The sequence below is a fragment of the Strongylocentrotus purpuratus genome, unplaced genomic scaffold, assembly GCF_000002235.5.
Source record: "Strongylocentrotus purpuratus isolate Spur 01 unplaced genomic scaffold, Spur_5.0 spur5_scaffold_11, whole genome shotgun sequence".
NCBI classification, from domain to species: Eukaryota; Metazoa; Echinodermata; class Echinoidea; order Camarodonta; family Strongylocentrotidae; genus Strongylocentrotus; species Strongylocentrotus purpuratus.
Window position 1 is genome coordinate 4755785 of NW_022145596.1, and position 17339 is coordinate 4773123.

Here is a 17339-nt window from a genome sequence, read left to right on the forward strand (position 1 = left end):
TGGGAAGCATACTACACTTTACTTCGTTTAAACAAAAAAATGCTGTTTCGCCGCATCATTTCTGGACGAGACTTTGGACTTGCTATCTTGGCGATCCAGCTCAGTGTGAATTACTAATTGTTTGATTCTTTTATGACTCACCTTGATATGATATTGGGTTCTTGCCTCAAGAAAGTGTCAATCTGTTTTAAGCGGAACTGAAATATAAAAGATTATGGTTCATAGGGTAAAAGTACAGTATCGATTACAATATAATATAAATTTCAATATTTTTCTATACTGTGATACACATTAACATGAAAATCAACAACATCAAAACAGCTTATTTATACTTGACTTGTAATGTTTCCAGCTTCCATTAAAATACAGATGATTATTAAATGTTATAGGAATTGACATTGAGTGAGTGATATCTTCATGTATGAAGAAATCATACTTTTATGTGATGTTCTACAAAAAAGTTGAATCTGTGGTATATTAAAGACTTTTCCCTTTAATAGTATTTGAATATTTTCCATCGTGATCATATTATCCCTCAGCGGTGAGAGCTTTGGGAAAACATAATCCCTTTGGAAAACCAAACTCCCTTCAGCGGCAGTTGAATGTTATCATTTCTTTCAATTTTATCAATAAAATAACTTTTATATTAAATAGTAAATACTCACAGGATCCCAGTGCTTCTTCTTCTTCTTTTTCCTGTAAAAAGCGACAATAAAAAGGAATGATTTTGGGTTTAAATGGTTACAAGTGTATCCAAGTGGTGAGCATTGTGTAGCATTGAAGACCATCCCTCGGAATATGAGATATTCATTTAGTTAAAGATTAAGGTGCATATTAAACCAAAATGGAAAAACGATCTTATATCAAGGCCTGAATGGAACGAAAAGTACACTCAGTTGTTTCTAGTTATATTTAGAATGCCTCATATCGTGCTATCTGAATTTACGATATCTCTTTATACGACTGAAGTAATATATAAAACTGATATTTAATTTTAAATGTACAATAAAAGAACAGAACTTTAAATGTACGTGTACGAAGCAGAAATATTGGATTAGTTTCTTTCATTTTCATTATATTATAAAACTAATTTGTCTGGAACGTTGCTGATTATGATTTTCATCCTTTCATGTGTCTAATTGTAAACATAATGAAAGAAATAAGCAAAACTATTCAACGATCATAGATGTTTTTTCTCAAAAACTATTCAAATATCTTTGATTTATTTTCAAATCGACTCACCCTTTGCGTGTTGGATAGATGACATACTTCATCCCTGCTTCTTTGGCCTGTTGTGCAAGAGATGGTCCTTCACCTGATAGAGACATGAAACAAATCATGGAGATGATTATAGAGCCATTGGAGGTATGGTAAACAGGGTAAGCCCAAAGTATGTGATCATTTGGTGTCTTAGAATAATAAAATAATAATATAATAAAAATATAATTTAGCTTGATATTTTATCTTATAAAAGCTCTAGTAGGACTATATACTCAATGGAACCTTAGACGTAGTCGTTCGGTAACGCGGTTATGTGTAGGACAAAATAGCTTTGACTTGCTCATGAAGATTTACCAAAGAAAAAAATGTATTCACCGATGTAAAAAAATGATTCTACCATGCTTTGTATTTAGAATTCATTCATATTAATAAATTGTATAATTGTATGTATTATGAAGAGGAAACAAAATGGAAAGCAAAATGAGAGAGAGAGAGAGAGAGAGAGAAACATAGTGGGATATAATTGAACCATGAAGTACCTTCAGTTGTACATCAACCAATAAAGCTTCAAAATGGGTCTCAAAAGCCTTAAATTTGTTCTGAAAATAAAATTGTAGGTAGACTTACTTCGTTTCTTTCCTTCCTCCTTTGGGCTTGTTGATGTTAGATCAGGTCCAGCTGCTAAATCAAGCTATACAAATTGAAATAAAGAGTCATTAGATTAGATAATACTCAGCGGCTGGAGTCGCCACATTTTTTTGTTTCCCTTGAAAATGGTTTATCATTGATACATGTACTAAAGGAACCTGTACATAAAGACCACCTGTCTTTAAGGACAACTTTTCTTGTCTCCCTTGAGTGGTCTTTATAGACAGGTTTCACTGTACTAATGAAGAGAGCCTCCTACAGAAACTCAGTTTCTTTTGGTAATCCTCAAGCATTGGTTGATGGCTTTTTTCATGTTATTGTATTTATTATTGTAATTCGTTTTCTTGTGTTCTTTGTTATTGTTATACTCCTTTATGTTCCTGGAAATGAAATAAAATAAAATAAATCAAATAGACCAAAAAAGTAAAAGTGTACCTCATCTCTGTCCAGCTCTTCCTCCATCATCTCGTCGTCATCACCAAACTCCTTTCTATCTCTCAAGTCAGCTAGATACTGTCTCTGCTTCGTGACATCCTCCATCACGGAGTGGAAGTCTGACGGCACCAGGAAGGGGAAGTCATCCCCCTCTAGGTCAGGGGCAGAGTTGGTCCTCCTGTAAAGGTGAAGAGGGGGGTTTTAAATGTTTCATCGTGTGAGGGACAGGGACCTGTTTCATAAAACTTGTTATCTATAAAAACTGCTAAATTTCTATGACAAATTTGCTCTCAGCCAATCAGATGCCATGATTTCAGTAGCTTATAACAGTAGCTTGTAACTTGTTATTGATATCAAGTTTGCTCTCAGCCAATCAGATGCCATGATTTCAGTAGCTTATAACAGTAGCTTGTAAATTGTTATTGATATCAAGTTTGCTCTCAGCCAATCAGATGCCATGATTTCAGTAGCTTATAACAGTAGCTTGTAACTTGTTGTTGATATCAAGTTTTATGAAACAGGGCCCAGATGGTGGCTAAAAATTGTCCAATAAAAAGAGGGAGTAGTCATCCATCTCTCACTTTGGAGCAGAGCTGGTCCTTCTAAATATCGGACAGAAGTTTGAGGTAACATGTATTACAATGTATTACAATGATCAGAGGACGAGGGTATCTAAAATGTTGCCAACAGTACAGCTTTGTTGCAATGATTTTGTACCCCTCCTGAGCACTTGAGCATTTAAAATTAGGGGGCAGCCATTGTATCTTTTATCCCTAATATTGATCTTACAACCGTCTCCTCAACCACATCCACCGACTTGTAAATCGAATTACGATGAGATTATCTTCACATCTTGGAATATGTATTTTTTATAATTTTTTTAATAAATGTTTTATTTGGCAGAAAACACATATCAAAATACAGAATTGAAAATAATTAATTAATAGCATATGACATGAACTCTGGATGCACCCGACTGTGCTACAAGGCCTTGAGCAAAGTTTTCAGTTTTCAATTTTTCATACCTGAGTTTGTGCTGCGGTGGTGGAATGATGTCGGACACCTTAGAACTTGCTCTGCTCTGGATAGAGAACTTGCTTTCACTGGCGACAGAGGGTACACGGGGTCCACCAACCAACGGTTCCTGCCTCATCATCTGGGGTAGTCCATCGCTGTCTGGTGTTGCCATGGCAGGCAATGAACCTCCTGAGGATGGGCGCATGAAGGGCGGTGGCGCCCCATTCATTCTCCTTGTGTACTTTGCCCTGCCAAGCACAGTGAGGTCTTCACTTGATCTATAGTTGCGTCCAAGAATCCTGGGAATTTGAAGAAATCAGAACACAAAAGGATTTTAGTTTGTGACTAGGGTATATGTGGCACAATAGTTGAGTTATGCAACAAAAAAACTTCAATGAAATACTCTCTTCAACCAGTGAACATGCTAGTTAATTTACTTAATTGTTTTATTCAAAAATTGCTCCAAAGTCAATATTTTACACTAACCAAATTCCTAATTTCAACCCTAGACCAATTACTATATACCCATCCCTAAGCCTACCCCAAAATGTAACCTCACATTCAATCGCAACCCTAAATCTAAACTGATATCTTTGACAAATTAAACCCATAGGAAATGTAGGAGCACCACTAGGCAAATGAGTGGTATCACAAATTGAATAACTTTCCAACAACTCTCAGTCCCAATTGCTGAAGATTATCACTGTTTAGAGAATGTATGAACCAAAATGTGTTGTATAGATAAAGTGAAAGAATGGTCAAAATGATAAATCTTTTAAATAGTACACCCACTGTCCACAACTTCATTTGCATCCTTCTGTGGTGCACCAAACGATACCTTAGTCTTTTGGCAAGATATTAATCTACATTTGCCACATTCGACCCAGGTGAGGTAAATGGGTACCTGGTAGGATTATTCCTTGAAATGCACTGTGCGCTGATTACGGCTGCCGGAGCCAAAGCTAAGGTAATAATTTCCAAAGCTCTTTGGAAGCGCCTAGAGACGTTGTATAATGTGATACGCACTATACAAGAACCGAATATTATTATAATTACCTTTCTTGCAACAACCTCTCTTCGTAATCTGCCTCATCCCATGCAGACATGGCCTCTAGGTCACCTTCGTCTCCTTCTGTGTCAGGGAGTGAGGTCAGCCTCTCGATGTCCTGGCTTAGTCCCAGACCTTCAAATTGAGGGTAGAGAACGTTCTTGATGTGGGTGGGTTCAAAGTTCATCTTGGGCGGGGCCGGGGTCCAGTAGAGGCGGGAGATGTCCTGCCTGATGGGCGCCGGCTGGCCTACGATGGTCAGGGCTTCTTCATCAAACTAGAAATCAAAGATACAACAGATGAGTCATCATCATCATCATCATCATCAAACAAAGGATGCATCATATTTGGAATCAACTGGGAACGTAATCACAGTAACGCTATTTATTACTAACTGAAATCTCCCAGTCTTTTCTGGTATAATCAATTGTACAAAAGAAGGTGTATATCAATTGTCTCCCTCTATTAAAGGGAAACAAGTAATTCTTTAAATTCAAAGCTTTTAAATGAGCTACAGAGTACAATATTAGAACAGAACACACAAGTGGCAGAACAAATTGAGTAATTAATAATGCATACCGGTACTGTTTAAATTTAATGAAAGAAATGAATTCTAAATAGAATATCTAACCAGTTGCATAGCTCTTTTCTCCCATGTCTCCAAGCTGTTTCCATTTTCCATCAGGCTTTCTCCATCTTTGTCACTTCCGCCTGATTGTGACACGCCCATCTCCACCGTTACCATGGTTTCCGCCTCTCGGAGGATGCGCCTTGCAGCAGCTGACATCAGCTTTTGTCTCTCCTCCAGGGAAGGGGTGTTAGTACCGCTGTCCATGTCCATGGCCTGCAAAAAACAAGCATGGTATGCAGGAATAAACAAATAAACTATATAGATGCATCTTGGTGTGTTTATCAATATTGAAAAGCATTTGATTTGTTGTTAGTAACATTTCTTGTTATTACTGTCAATTCCTTCGAGTACCAGTGCAAGTATCCATTTTGATAGAGTTTGAGGATCTGAAAAGAAAAGATAAGATGAAGAAAAAAAAGAAGACGATGGATGCTGAAGAAAAAATAATTTAGCAAATAGGTGTGAAGAAAACAGCGCTGTTAAAAAGAGATTAAGAAACAGGTTAGACTCACCATCAGGGGTTGAGTAGCTTTGTACTTGCTAGGCGTATGGTGGGAGCGGCTGAGTAGTTGAAGGTTACGAGTCAGTGTTATGTCTGAAGGAACGTTGCAGAAATGATGGATGCTCTCTCGCAGCTTACGATTTGTGGGCTCAGCACTTTCCTGTATATATAAGAACAAGACATTATTATTACTGTTAATGTCATGTCCTCATAATGCATGCAAGTCACTTCTTCTTGCTTCGATCTTTGCATCACTGAATCACTCAAAACAAATACATTTACATCTTTATGTCTCTCTTGTGTGTATCAAGTCTTCTTCGTAAAACAAATGATAATAACTTCTCTATGCTTCGATCTTGACCAGCAAGTATCTAATGTCTTTCTTTCTCTCAACATCTAACTAAATATTTAGCCTGCAAACATTTAAGTCACTCACAACGTAGCGTCTCTCCGCACAGAAGTTTTGTTTTTTCTCTATACATGTCATCAATGACCTTATGACTGTCGATACATCTTTCATTCTCTATAAATACAAATATCACATGTACCTTGTCAATTTTCATTCCTCTTGACACCGCAATCACTAACATTTTTCCCGCTACTTTTGTCTTTATGTCTCTCCCCATAAATATCACTCACATCTTACTGCCTTTTGACCCAAGAGTCAGTTACATCTTTATGTCTCTCAACTCACAGGTCACTAATAGCACCTTTAAACCTCTCAACATACAGATTACTTACATCTTTCTGCCTCTTTTTCAGAGGAGCCCACATGCAAAAGAAAGACACTGATGGTCCAATGACAGTTTGTCAAGGAGTGTTACTCGTCAGACACATTTTGAAAGTGCTACTTATCTCTCAAAATACAAGATTCTTACATCTTCATGTCTCTGAACGACTTATAACCTTCTGCCTCTCAACACACACACACACACAAGTCACTTACGTCTATCTGCCTCCCAACACACACACGCACACACACACACGGGTCACTTACATCTTTCTGCCTCTCTTCCTGAGGTGCCCACATAGACAGGAAGGACACTGATGATCCAACGACAGGCTGTGAAGGAGTGCCACCCCTCTTGGATGCATCAAAGACTCCCCTCTCCTGTATCTCCATCTTCTCTCCCTCAACATTGACAACATCAGCATGGGTGATGTCCAGAGGCGCGATCAGCTCCTACATGGGGGTAAAAAAGAGAAACAAATAGATCATAAAGTATGAGACTTAAAGCCCGTCTGTACTAGTTTGGCCAGGATAGATTAGACCACCCAACGTGGTCACTAACAGGTGGCTATCTCATCAACTCAGCTCTCAATTAACATACGAAAAGGAGGATCATGGGGGACCAACAGGCACCGCTAAGGCATTGTTTGCTATATAGAGGGCGCAAGTAGCTATAAGTAGTACAGTGGGGCTTTAACTGCATCAAATTTCAAGTTGCAGGTACAGAAGGGGTTCTGTTTATACCACAAATCCCAAAGACTTCATTCGGTATTAGTGAATTTCATTACAAGGGAAATGTACAGAAATTGAAGGGAAAAAAAAGAAGAAAGACTAGAAAATATCTATTTTGTGGGACATTACTGGTACGTCACACTCTTAGCACTGCAGAAATAATTATCAAGAAAAAAAGAATGGAGTGTTCCAAATTTGAAAAACAAGATGACTAGTCTACATTTCCTAACCACTTTGTCAAGGTATCTAGCTCTTAAAACTTTATGAACATCACCAGAACTTTATGATTTTATCTTTCACAGTATCACTTATTCTCATATATCACAAGAATACCCGGTAAACCAATCACCAACCTGCCAAGCCTTCTCCAGGTCAATTTCCTGCTCCTCCTGCATCGAGTCATCAAGCACCACCTCCTGGAACCGCACCGAGGGTTTCTCTTCCAAAGCCACGCCTTCATCGGACTTCCCAACCTCCATCTGGACCTTACTTTCGCTCCCCTTGTCATCTGTGTTGTCGACGCTTGTCCTGCTGGTTCCTGGAATGCCCTATGTGGAACAGAGTCATCAAAGTTAGTTTGAAGGGTTTCATCAGGGTACATTGATCGGTCAAACATAACCACCATTGGTAGGTAAAATTGGAATGTACATCACTCTATATTCCAGAACAAAAATGCTGATTTTTAACAAGGTCAGAGATGCATAAAAACTAGCCATAGGTGCCCCGACACTGAATTCAAATGACCGGTTGGTTCATGTGCAGAAGATATTTCCTATGTTATAGCATTATGAGTACATCTGATATCTCCAAATAAATCATATTGTTGGTCAACCAGGGCATTATAGGCATTAGGTTAATACCTGAACAACCATCCTAAGCAAATATCCCTTGGGGTAGCAAAGACTAAGATAAACTTTAAGTCAGACTTAACTATGACAGGCCATTTATGCCACTGGTTGCTCTCACCATTGGTCTCTCAATTATGATCTTTAGATAACTTTTTTTCCTTCAATAATGAACTATCAAAAAAGGTAAATTCTGAAGATTTGTGACCACAATTTGTAAGTTCCTTTTGAGAAACTAATGCTAGGAAATGGTGAGAGAAAACAGTGGCATGAACAGTCTGCCATAGTTAAGCTTAACTTAAAGTCAATCTTAGTCTTTGTGAAACACTCCCTTGTAAAACCACCCACCAGGGAACAACCCCTATGAGGGTATAGTCAAGTGCTAGTCTAGTGGCAGTCATCCTAATATCATGAATTGCTATGCACCAATCATTAACCTTGATGTATTCCCGTGTCTGTATTACCTGCAGCATATCTGAGTCCTGGGTTCTGTCTGTATCCAGCGAGTCCTGAGCCACCTCGCTCGATTCTTCAACATTCAGTTCAGGCACACCTTGTGCTGAGAGACAAGAAAGAGAGAGATAAAAATTTAAAGAAATCTTCACTAGTTTAACCAGGGGGATTAGACCTCCCTTCAAGGTCACTGACAGGTGGTTATCTCATCAAATCAGCTCTCAATTAACATAAGAAAAAGGCAATTTTGGGGACCATGCAACAGGCATCGAATAGGCATTGTTTGCTATATAGAGAGCGCAAGTAGCTAGTGCAGTGAGGCTTTAAAGGCATGCAAGTCCAAGTTAATTTGGTCATTTGGTGTCCCATTCCTTACCAAGAATTGTGGAGTTCTGAACATAGATTGACATCAAATGTTCTGTTTTTACTCCATATTTGGTGTGATGTAAGCTGTAGTATACAATGACCATATATACATCTGAGACATGGTCAGTAATGTTTTGGACAAAATAGCTTGGACTTGACATTCACTGTATAAATTTCAGGGCTTAATTAGTAAGATTTTGCCTTTCTTTTCAGGGCAAGTTAAAGGCTGGATCTTTAATCTTGTTACATTATGCAACAAATTCACCACATACATCCAAGCTGTGTACGTAAAACTACAGAAGTGAGAAATTATGCATCAACATTAATAATTTGCAAAATGAAACGTTACAAAACCCTCAAAACATCAAAATGTATGAACATTGTATATTCAAGGTCAACCATATACATGTTCATGATGGAGATGTTTATTCAGTAAAAGCACCAAACAACTTAAATAGGATAAATCAGTATTCCACACATACATGTAATTGTCCAAATGCAGGTACAGGTACTTTCCCTTACCTTGATCTGGTCCTGTAACTTCTTCTTCTTCTTGATCTTCTTCCACCAAGTCTGGTTTCCTATCTTCTGTCACTCCATCATTCTTGGAGCCCAGGACCTCGGCCGTTCTGGACATCACCCTGTTCATGATCTCCTGGATCTTGATGTCCGCTTCGGACTTGACCGATCTGAGGAACAAGGCCAGGAGGAAGGAAAGTGAGTGTACAGGACAAGTTTTGGGAACATTCAGAAACCTGGGCCAGGGCCCTGTCTTACAAAGATTTGCGATTGATCCAAATCAATCGCAATTCCTCCAATCAATCGCAAGTTTGCTGTCTCCTATCTCTTATGTAAATAGTTGCAATAGATAACAACTCTTTGTAAGATGGGGCCCAGGGTATTGTTTCATGAGACTGTCATAATAAGAACAAGTTCACCAACATCCCATTGAAATATGTGATAAATTAAATTCACACATTTCAATGAGTTGTCAGCGAACTTGTACTTAAATAAAACAAAACAACATCCCCCGCCCCTTTTAAATCAATTCCAAATTCAACTCTAGTCACACCTTGGAGAGGCTTGACCCAATTTTGGGCTCTAACTGCAATTAACCTACCCCTGTTCTCTCTGAGCCTTGAGTGATGATATGATGTCATCCACTGATCTCTCTTTGGGTGGTTCCTCCTCTGTCTCTACCTGAATAGTGGGAGCTATGCTGCCTTGGCTCTTGGTAGATTTGCTCTGCCGTCTTCTCCTGTTTTTAATAGGAACAGAGATTACTTGTTATCAAAAATTTGGATTTGAAATCAAGGATGATGGGGTGATTCAATTTGATCTCTAGCTTGATAGCAATGTTAAGACATATGCTACTAACACGAGAGAGAATGAGAGAGAGAGGGACAGAGACATAGACAGACAGAAAGAGGGAGAGAGAGGGAGATGGAAAGAAAGAGAGAAAGATTCAACTAAACAGAACTAAATTATATGCAACACAGAACAACACAGAGAGAGAGTCAAACACTTACTTTTGCCCAGACACATTGTCCATACTGGCAATCTCCTGCGCCTCCTGCAGGAGCTCACTGGAAGACTTCTGCGAACCCTGGGACTCTGCGGACGTAGCCCTGGTCGTCCCTGTCTGACGGGACGTTCCAGTCTGACGTGACAGTCCGGTGTGTCGCGAAGTACCGTCCACAGAGCTGTCATCGCTGCTGTACTGGCTCTCGTCGTCCGAGTCCCTCTGGTGGGAGGAACGGACCGAGTGGAAGGACACCATGCTGGCCTTACCGCTGGCTGCTTGGTACGGTGTCCGACCGCTCTTCTCGCTCTTGAAAGACCGGCTGGACTTGGCTGATTTGGAAATGGATAAGGCATCTTTGTCTGGTAGATATGAAGAGACGGATGATACAAAGCAAGGGGTTAACACTGGAGAGTCAATCTATGGAATTGGTGTTAAGTGAAAATATCAGTACATCAAACATACAGCTGAAAGCCAATGTATTAAATTCCAAAGCACATGAATACCAAGCATATAGACACATTGCGTCATAATAGGTTATGCCCAATAAATTATTAGTGTTGGTATAATTAATATATCTAATCGTTTTCAAGCAAATGTACATCAAAAGTTTGCACCCAATCAAGCAAAAAGTTGGTCATACAAATTACAGGGCCCGTCGCACAAAACCTACCATTGATGGTAACTTTACCATAAAAACCTTGATTATGATTGGCTGTTGAGCCCTGTTACCATGGTTGCCTTTGATGGCAAACTTACCATCAATGGTAAGTTTTATGCAACTGGCCCGGATCTTTCATTTAATCTCACAAAAAAAAGAACGATTGTAGCTGTCACTTCTCATGAAAATTGTTTTACTTGCCCCCTGCTGTCCCCCCTCCCAAAAAAAAAAGAAAGAAGAAAAGTAGACCCTTAAGCAGTCTAAGCAAAATATAACTTCTGTCTTACCTTTGGTTCTACGTTTCTTTGGAGGCGCAGGACTGGGTGGGTTTTCAACTCGAGGCTTTGGGGTAGGTTTGACCCTCTCCTTGTAAGGCACAGGTGCAATGGCCCCTGTAGAGCTCAGGATGGCTGGTTTCTTGGGCGGAGTCTTTGGTTTGAGGGGCAGGTCATGGGCAAGGAACTGTGGGTCAGTGTCAGGTACCTTCCCATGGGCACTCAAGCTGGACTGGGCACGGGACGCAGATAGTGACACTGCGTTCTCCTATACGAATGTATAAGGAATATGAATGTATAAGGAATGTTTATGTATAAGAAATATTAATTTTGACCCATACTTCCTTTTCAATAATGGACATGTCGAGAAAAGAATTATAGGAAACCATTCATTTTTTCTAAAGCCCGAAATAATCACAGACTACATGAAAATGATTACCATGTGGCACTATCGTGAAATAGGAAACAATCATTTGCTCCACACAGGAGGGTTTTGATGCGTCACAAACATTAGTCTCCTTTTTCCCACTCCATAGTCATTATACATCCAAGTGTGTACATGCAGATGGGCAAGTAGTTCCAAAACTGGCAACATTTGAAGCCTGTACTAACACTAGAACCCAAATAATGCTAGTGTCGAATAAACTTTGACGCTGAAATGATGACCTAGATGATAGAAACATTACCTCCTGTATAGCAGCAATTTCCGTGTCCTGTACAGAGAGTACTGGTTTGCCTTGCATCATGATATTCATTGTAGCCACATCCCCTGTATTCCTTACAGGTAACACTCCTACAGTCTGGATGTGAGGTTTCCTCATCTCTGAAAACAAGACATCAAGAAAAGTGAGAGATTCAAGCATTGCATGACTAAAAGGCAGTAATAAATGTTTAAATACTACCTGAAATAATAATGCAGCATTTTGGCTCAGGCAACCCACCTAATCTTTACTCCAAACAAATGACCACTCAAAAAACACACCCCCTGTTTAAATTCTACGACCTGTTTTCTACTCAGGGCTCTGGAATTTGTTCAAAATAAGTTTTTTATAAAGGAAGTTAGTCTGAGTTCTAAGTTTTCCTGCTTTTAATAATAATAATAATAATACATATGATTTATAAGGCGCCAAATCCACTTGATAGTCAAATGCTCAAGGCGCAGCTTGTGCAAAAGATGAAATACATACATGATACATTTATACAAGGTGCGATAGGAAAGGTACAGACATGAAAGGTTTTACACATGATCTTAGATATTTGATCTGAATTTTCGTTCACATTATTTATGATACTCTATAACCCTTGTGTACAAGTCTTGAAATGAAATATGGAGTTTGGAAAAGAGGGTATTTCCTAAATTGTTGATGCGGCTGTTGCATCAACTACATGTAGGTCCTACTGCCACTACGAAGGCAAGACAAAAATGGAAAGAAAAAGCCTACCTCCCACAGTGACCGTCTCTTCTTTGCTGTATGGGTAACGTTTGGTCTGACTCTTTGTTGGTGGGACCGTGCTCTTGTTCAGGGGGTTGTAATTGGGTACAGTACCTGGATCCTGGATAGAAAGATATGTTTAAAAGATGGTTAATGAACGAAACAGAAAAGTCTGAAGGCTGGTTCTTTCTGGGTTTTTTCTGCTTTCATACAAATTAACTCATTACAAAGGTTGAAATAACACTCATACAGCGCATTAAATGGAAGCAGCACAATCACAGAAGTGCCAGTCAGAGGTCATCACCATTGTGTAGAGATCGTGAATTCACACGCTACACGTGAAAAGGGAGCTAAGCTGTATCGATCTGGTAAGAAAGTTGCTTTTATTTCGTTATTTTTACCTCTGATTATGATATTCTGGGTGTAATTACGATCACAATTCCCATACAATTTATCAAAGCCACTGTCCAATATTGGTCGGGTGCGGGAAAGTGTGATTTTGGACACATTTTAGATGTTTTTTACCTACCTCTCCATGGGACCCTATGGGAGCAAATTAAGGCTCCCTCGAATAATATCATAAAAAACATTTCGAGGGAGCCCTTAGACTACTCTAACCTGTACACTGTGTAGGAAGGACACTCACCCATGGAATGCATTACACTGGATTCCTCATGATAGACCCATTTTGGTACGGTATTTAAATGAACAAATTCTTCTTCTCACCTAACCTATAATGGTCCAGCTGTTTCCGTCATAAGTACAAGTTCACTGACATCACATAGAAGCTAATGTTAGATTAAATAAATGCGTTTCAATGAATTGTAGGCGAACTTGTACTTAAATTTTGTTCCGAACCCTGCCCATGTTTTGTTACTGTTGTTGTTGTTTACCTGTTTGTTTGAATTTTGGGAGTGGTTTCTTCTCCTACGTTAGAATTGTTATACTTACTTGTTTTTGTGGTTGCATAGGCTTAGATAGGAATTCTTCCTCAAAATGAGGTTCAGACTTTCTGGTGTAAGGCATTCCTTTCTTTCCAAAATCATCACCAAGCTCACTGCAAGCGAGAAACAGATAAAATTAGAAAAATCGTCACCAAGATTGTAGATTCAAAAGATTCACAGACATTGGTGAATTCATATTTAAACCCAATCTAGTTTCTTCAAAAATAAAATTTATTTGAATGACTATTGAGGTAGGTTCTAAAAAATAGACAAAGTAATGAATTTTGCATGGCAAAGTAATTTGATTTTTAAAACGTTTAGCTGCATAAAGGCATTATTTCTCCTTGAATTAATTATCCATATAACCAAAAAATGCGGCCATTGTGCAAGCTATATATTTTACATTAAAGATGATAATATGAACTAGTGACATGAAATATTTGGGTACATTAACAATATTTAAGTAATAAAGCGATTCACAGCCTTAAAAAATAAAAATACACTAATGAGAAATATGTTGCATTTCATGTGATAATTGACCAAGATTAATATGATTATGATTTGGATTGATAAGATACATACACATTTTGAACTTTCGCTCTGCAGCCACCGGAATCAAGCACAGAAGCAAGGGGAAAAGCAGGGGGTAAAATAGAAGCAGACAGTAATTATTAGTTTGCACAATATTCCATACACACAAATATACATGTATACACTGTATGATGGAACTAACATTGTTAGTAGCTAATTTGTATGTTTTAGATCTGTGACTTATGAGCAAACCAAAACTTGCAGGCTAATTGACTTTAAATACATGTATTTGCCTTGTTAAACAAGGGGCACTTATTATACTGGAACTTGCTTACAATGCACATATCATTTAGACAGGTACATGCATATGAAGTTATCTTAATATTTACTTAAATCCAGGTTCCATGCAAAAAATAAACAAAGAGCAACTGGTTATGAATTGTCATTGGTTCAAAATCTGGACATGAATATGTATAAATTACATGATTCTTATTCATGTGATTAATAACAAAATATTTGCATGTATATTTACAACCCAACTTTAATTCTGGTGATGGAACTGCATGTCGTACGTACCGATATACTGATACAAATAACAAAAACATGCTGGAAATTACATTTGATGAACCATGCACATGATCTATGCACTCAACCAGTTTTCACAAAAACTAACTTGATTTCCTTCAAATTCTGCAATTGTTGTTAATTAGTCAGCTATTATTCATTTTCAATCAAAATTGTTAGGCAGGTATAATTCATATGCAGTAAATGAAATAAGGGATTACTGGTACTACAGTTTAATTATGAAAAGTTCTTTTCTGTTTTTACCAGAACCTTGGTTTGTATATTTTGGATTAGTGCACATAGGCCTACAGAATTTTACTTTCACTTGATTTATCATACCCAATGAATGTTTCCTTTTCTTTTCGCTTTCTGTCCTTGGTCTCAACGTCACTGCGTAGGTCCGTCATACCATGCTGAGACTTCTTCTTGATATCCTCGATCTCTCGTTTGATCTTCAGCATTTCCGCTCGGGTGGGGCCACTCCGGAAAGTGCCCCTGTCCTCCATGATGATCTAAACAGAGGTGGATAACATGAGAACACAAACAAATGTTTTACACATGTAAATGAAAAAAACCTTGATACATGTGATGTAATGTAGGATTGAGATTATAAAATATTCTGTCTTTGATAAATATGAAGAGATGAAAGAAGCTGGATTACAAAATGATGCCTTCCAACAGGCAAACCACGGCAGACCTATAGTTATAGGAAGAGTCCATCACTACTCCGTACTATTACTAAAAAGCAAACTCTGCAGGTAGATCTTGCAAGGTTCTTTGTCTCGGAAGTTTGTGTACAGGAACCATGGGAATTCAAGATTCAAGATTCAAGATAATTATTGTCTGATTTTTAAAAAATACAGAAATTTGTCCTCCACTGGCGAGTGACGTACATTTACAAACAACATAAACAATAATAATAATAATAATAATAATAATAGCCTAATAGTCCACTCCAAATTTTATTAAACCGAAACGGAAATTCTTTTTGCCCAATTGATCGTGAGCCCGGCAGCCACTGAGCAGCGCCAGATCGACGTTGCTCTATCCCTTATTGTTGAACGCCAAACAAGGTAGCAACAACTCCCATCTTTTAACGTCTAAATACATTCGAGGATACAAAGAAAATACAACAATAATAATAATAACAATAATAGCAAGACTAGCATTAACAAAACTGACATGTAAACTTCAAAACTGGCATTTAAAAATGAATCTCGATAATGCACAGAATGCATTAAATAAATGAATTTAAAAGTGCTCTGAAACATTCACCTCTTCTCTCCCAGAAAAAGGGGTATGAGGAAAGAACAGAGAAAAGAACAAATGAGAGAGAGAGAGAGAGAGAGAGAGAGAGAGAGGGAGGAGTCGAATGGAGTAGAACAGAAAGGAAATGTGAGGGAGAAAGAGAAGGAGCAAGAGAAGGAGGGAGAAAAGAGAAGGTGACAGAAAACGAGGAGCTCTGGGAGGGAAGAGATGAGGTATAGGTAGAGTACAGGTACAGGATATCAACAACAGTGGCTGCCCGTGGTAAAAAAGACAAATGAGTCGTCAACATTCGAAATTCGAAATTCAGAGCCGCAAGCTAGAGATAGACCCTGTGCAGTAGAAAGTTAGAATAAAAAATGTGTCCAGTAAGGAACCTAGCCTTAGCCATTTTACATTTACATATACATGTGTCATGGGTGATTTACCGATTACAAATTTAAAATAGGCCTAGGCCTAGAGTTAGACTACTTAGAGGTCTACAATTGCAATTTGGGGTTGGGTTTATACACTAGATTCTAGACTAATATCCACTCTTCATGTAAATGGGTACCAATTAAGGCTCATATAAATCTCATATTTCATATTAGCATCCAGCTGGAACGGTACGAGCCCTCACTCCTAAATCTAAGTTCCAAGTTAAAACTAGCCTACGCAATTGGCGCAACACGTACTGCACTGCACGCTGCACAGCCAAATTATTCGTGCGCAATGCTTCACTTACACAGCCAGAGTTACGGCTGAGAACGCAAGCAGCGTACCGTTCGTCTTTAGCAGCTAGAATTGTCGCCGTAGGCTCAAACAAAGATTATTCTAAACGGATAACAAACCGAATAATCTACGCTTTATCTTGCATATTACATTATATACTTTTTATATGTCGATTAGCAACTTACAGCTCTTAATTTCCGTGGTTTGGTAGAATATTGAAGTCATTTATCTGAAATTATATTTATTCACCACCTCGATCCTGCCAACATTGTTGATACCGTAGTCTAGTTACCATCAATGAATTGAAATAGAACTGTTTTCATTGGCGGATTTATACACATTTCCAAGTCTTGACCAATCGCATAGCGCCTCTCATTTAGCTCCTGAGATCGGAATTAGTAAAATACTAGTACAGTATTCGACGCATGACACACGGGAATACATCCAGGCAAGCTACAGTACAGACTACAGTACAGGGAACTTTAAAAAAATTGTTTTAGTATCATTAAAATGCATTGATTTTTTTTTTTTTATTCGTACCTCTTTCTGAGACAAACCCCATGCATGAAGGACATCCACTCATTGTGGCGCTCTCGGGGGAGGGCATCCGATGTGGTATTTTTTTTTTGGGGGGGGGAGGGGGCGGATCGAGGCTGTCGAGTACGTGCTCACCACTATATAGTTCAGAATATTCAAAAACGCTCTACTGTTTTTACTTTTCAAAATAATTCATAAGACCATTTGACAGTTATATTAGGAAGACAGAGAGAGAAGTTATAGATAAGACCTAATTAGAATAGAGAG

General features: G+C 38.4%; 1 protein-coding gene across 2 annotated transcripts in view; it reads right to left on the reverse strand.

Annotated features, from left to right (window-relative positions):
* Positions 1-16833, reverse strand: part of LOC115918034 — a 44833-nt gene extending 28000 nt beyond the window's left edge. The window contains exons 1-22 of one of the 2 annotated variants that reach the window (XM_030980437.1): positions 16721-16833; positions 14898-15070; positions 14046-14063; positions 13471-13576; positions 12529-12640; positions 11773-11909; positions 11099-11354; positions 10158-10512; positions 9749-9886; positions 9151-9317; positions 8274-8368; positions 7318-7512; positions 6500-6685; positions 5513-5662; positions 5001-5213; positions 4378-4646; positions 3330-3620; positions 2305-2482; positions 1849-1912; positions 1243-1315; positions 666-696; positions 142-197 (exon numbers count right to left, since the gene is read on the reverse strand). In XM_030980437.1, coding sequence (XP_030836297.1) covers positions 142-197; positions 666-696; positions 1243-1315; positions 1849-1912; positions 2305-2482; positions 3330-3620; positions 4378-4646; positions 5001-5213; positions 5513-5662; positions 6500-6685; positions 7318-7512; positions 8274-8368; positions 9151-9317; positions 9749-9886; positions 10158-10512; positions 11099-11354; positions 11773-11909; positions 12529-12640; positions 13471-13576; positions 14046-14063; positions 14898-15064 — 3257 coding nt within the window. In that variant the 5' untranslated portion in view covers positions 15065-15070; positions 16721-16833. The remainder of the gene's footprint in view (positions 1-141; positions 198-665; positions 697-1242; positions 1316-1848; positions 1913-2304; positions 2483-3329; positions 3621-4377; positions 4647-5000; positions 5214-5512; positions 5663-6499; positions 6686-7317; positions 7513-8273; positions 8369-9150; positions 9318-9748; positions 9887-10157; positions 10513-11098; positions 11355-11772; positions 11910-12528; positions 12641-13470; positions 13577-14045; positions 14064-14897; positions 15071-16720) is intronic. The other variant, XM_030980438.1, reaches the window with a different exon arrangement.
* Positions 16834-17339: the final 506 nt, after the last annotated feature.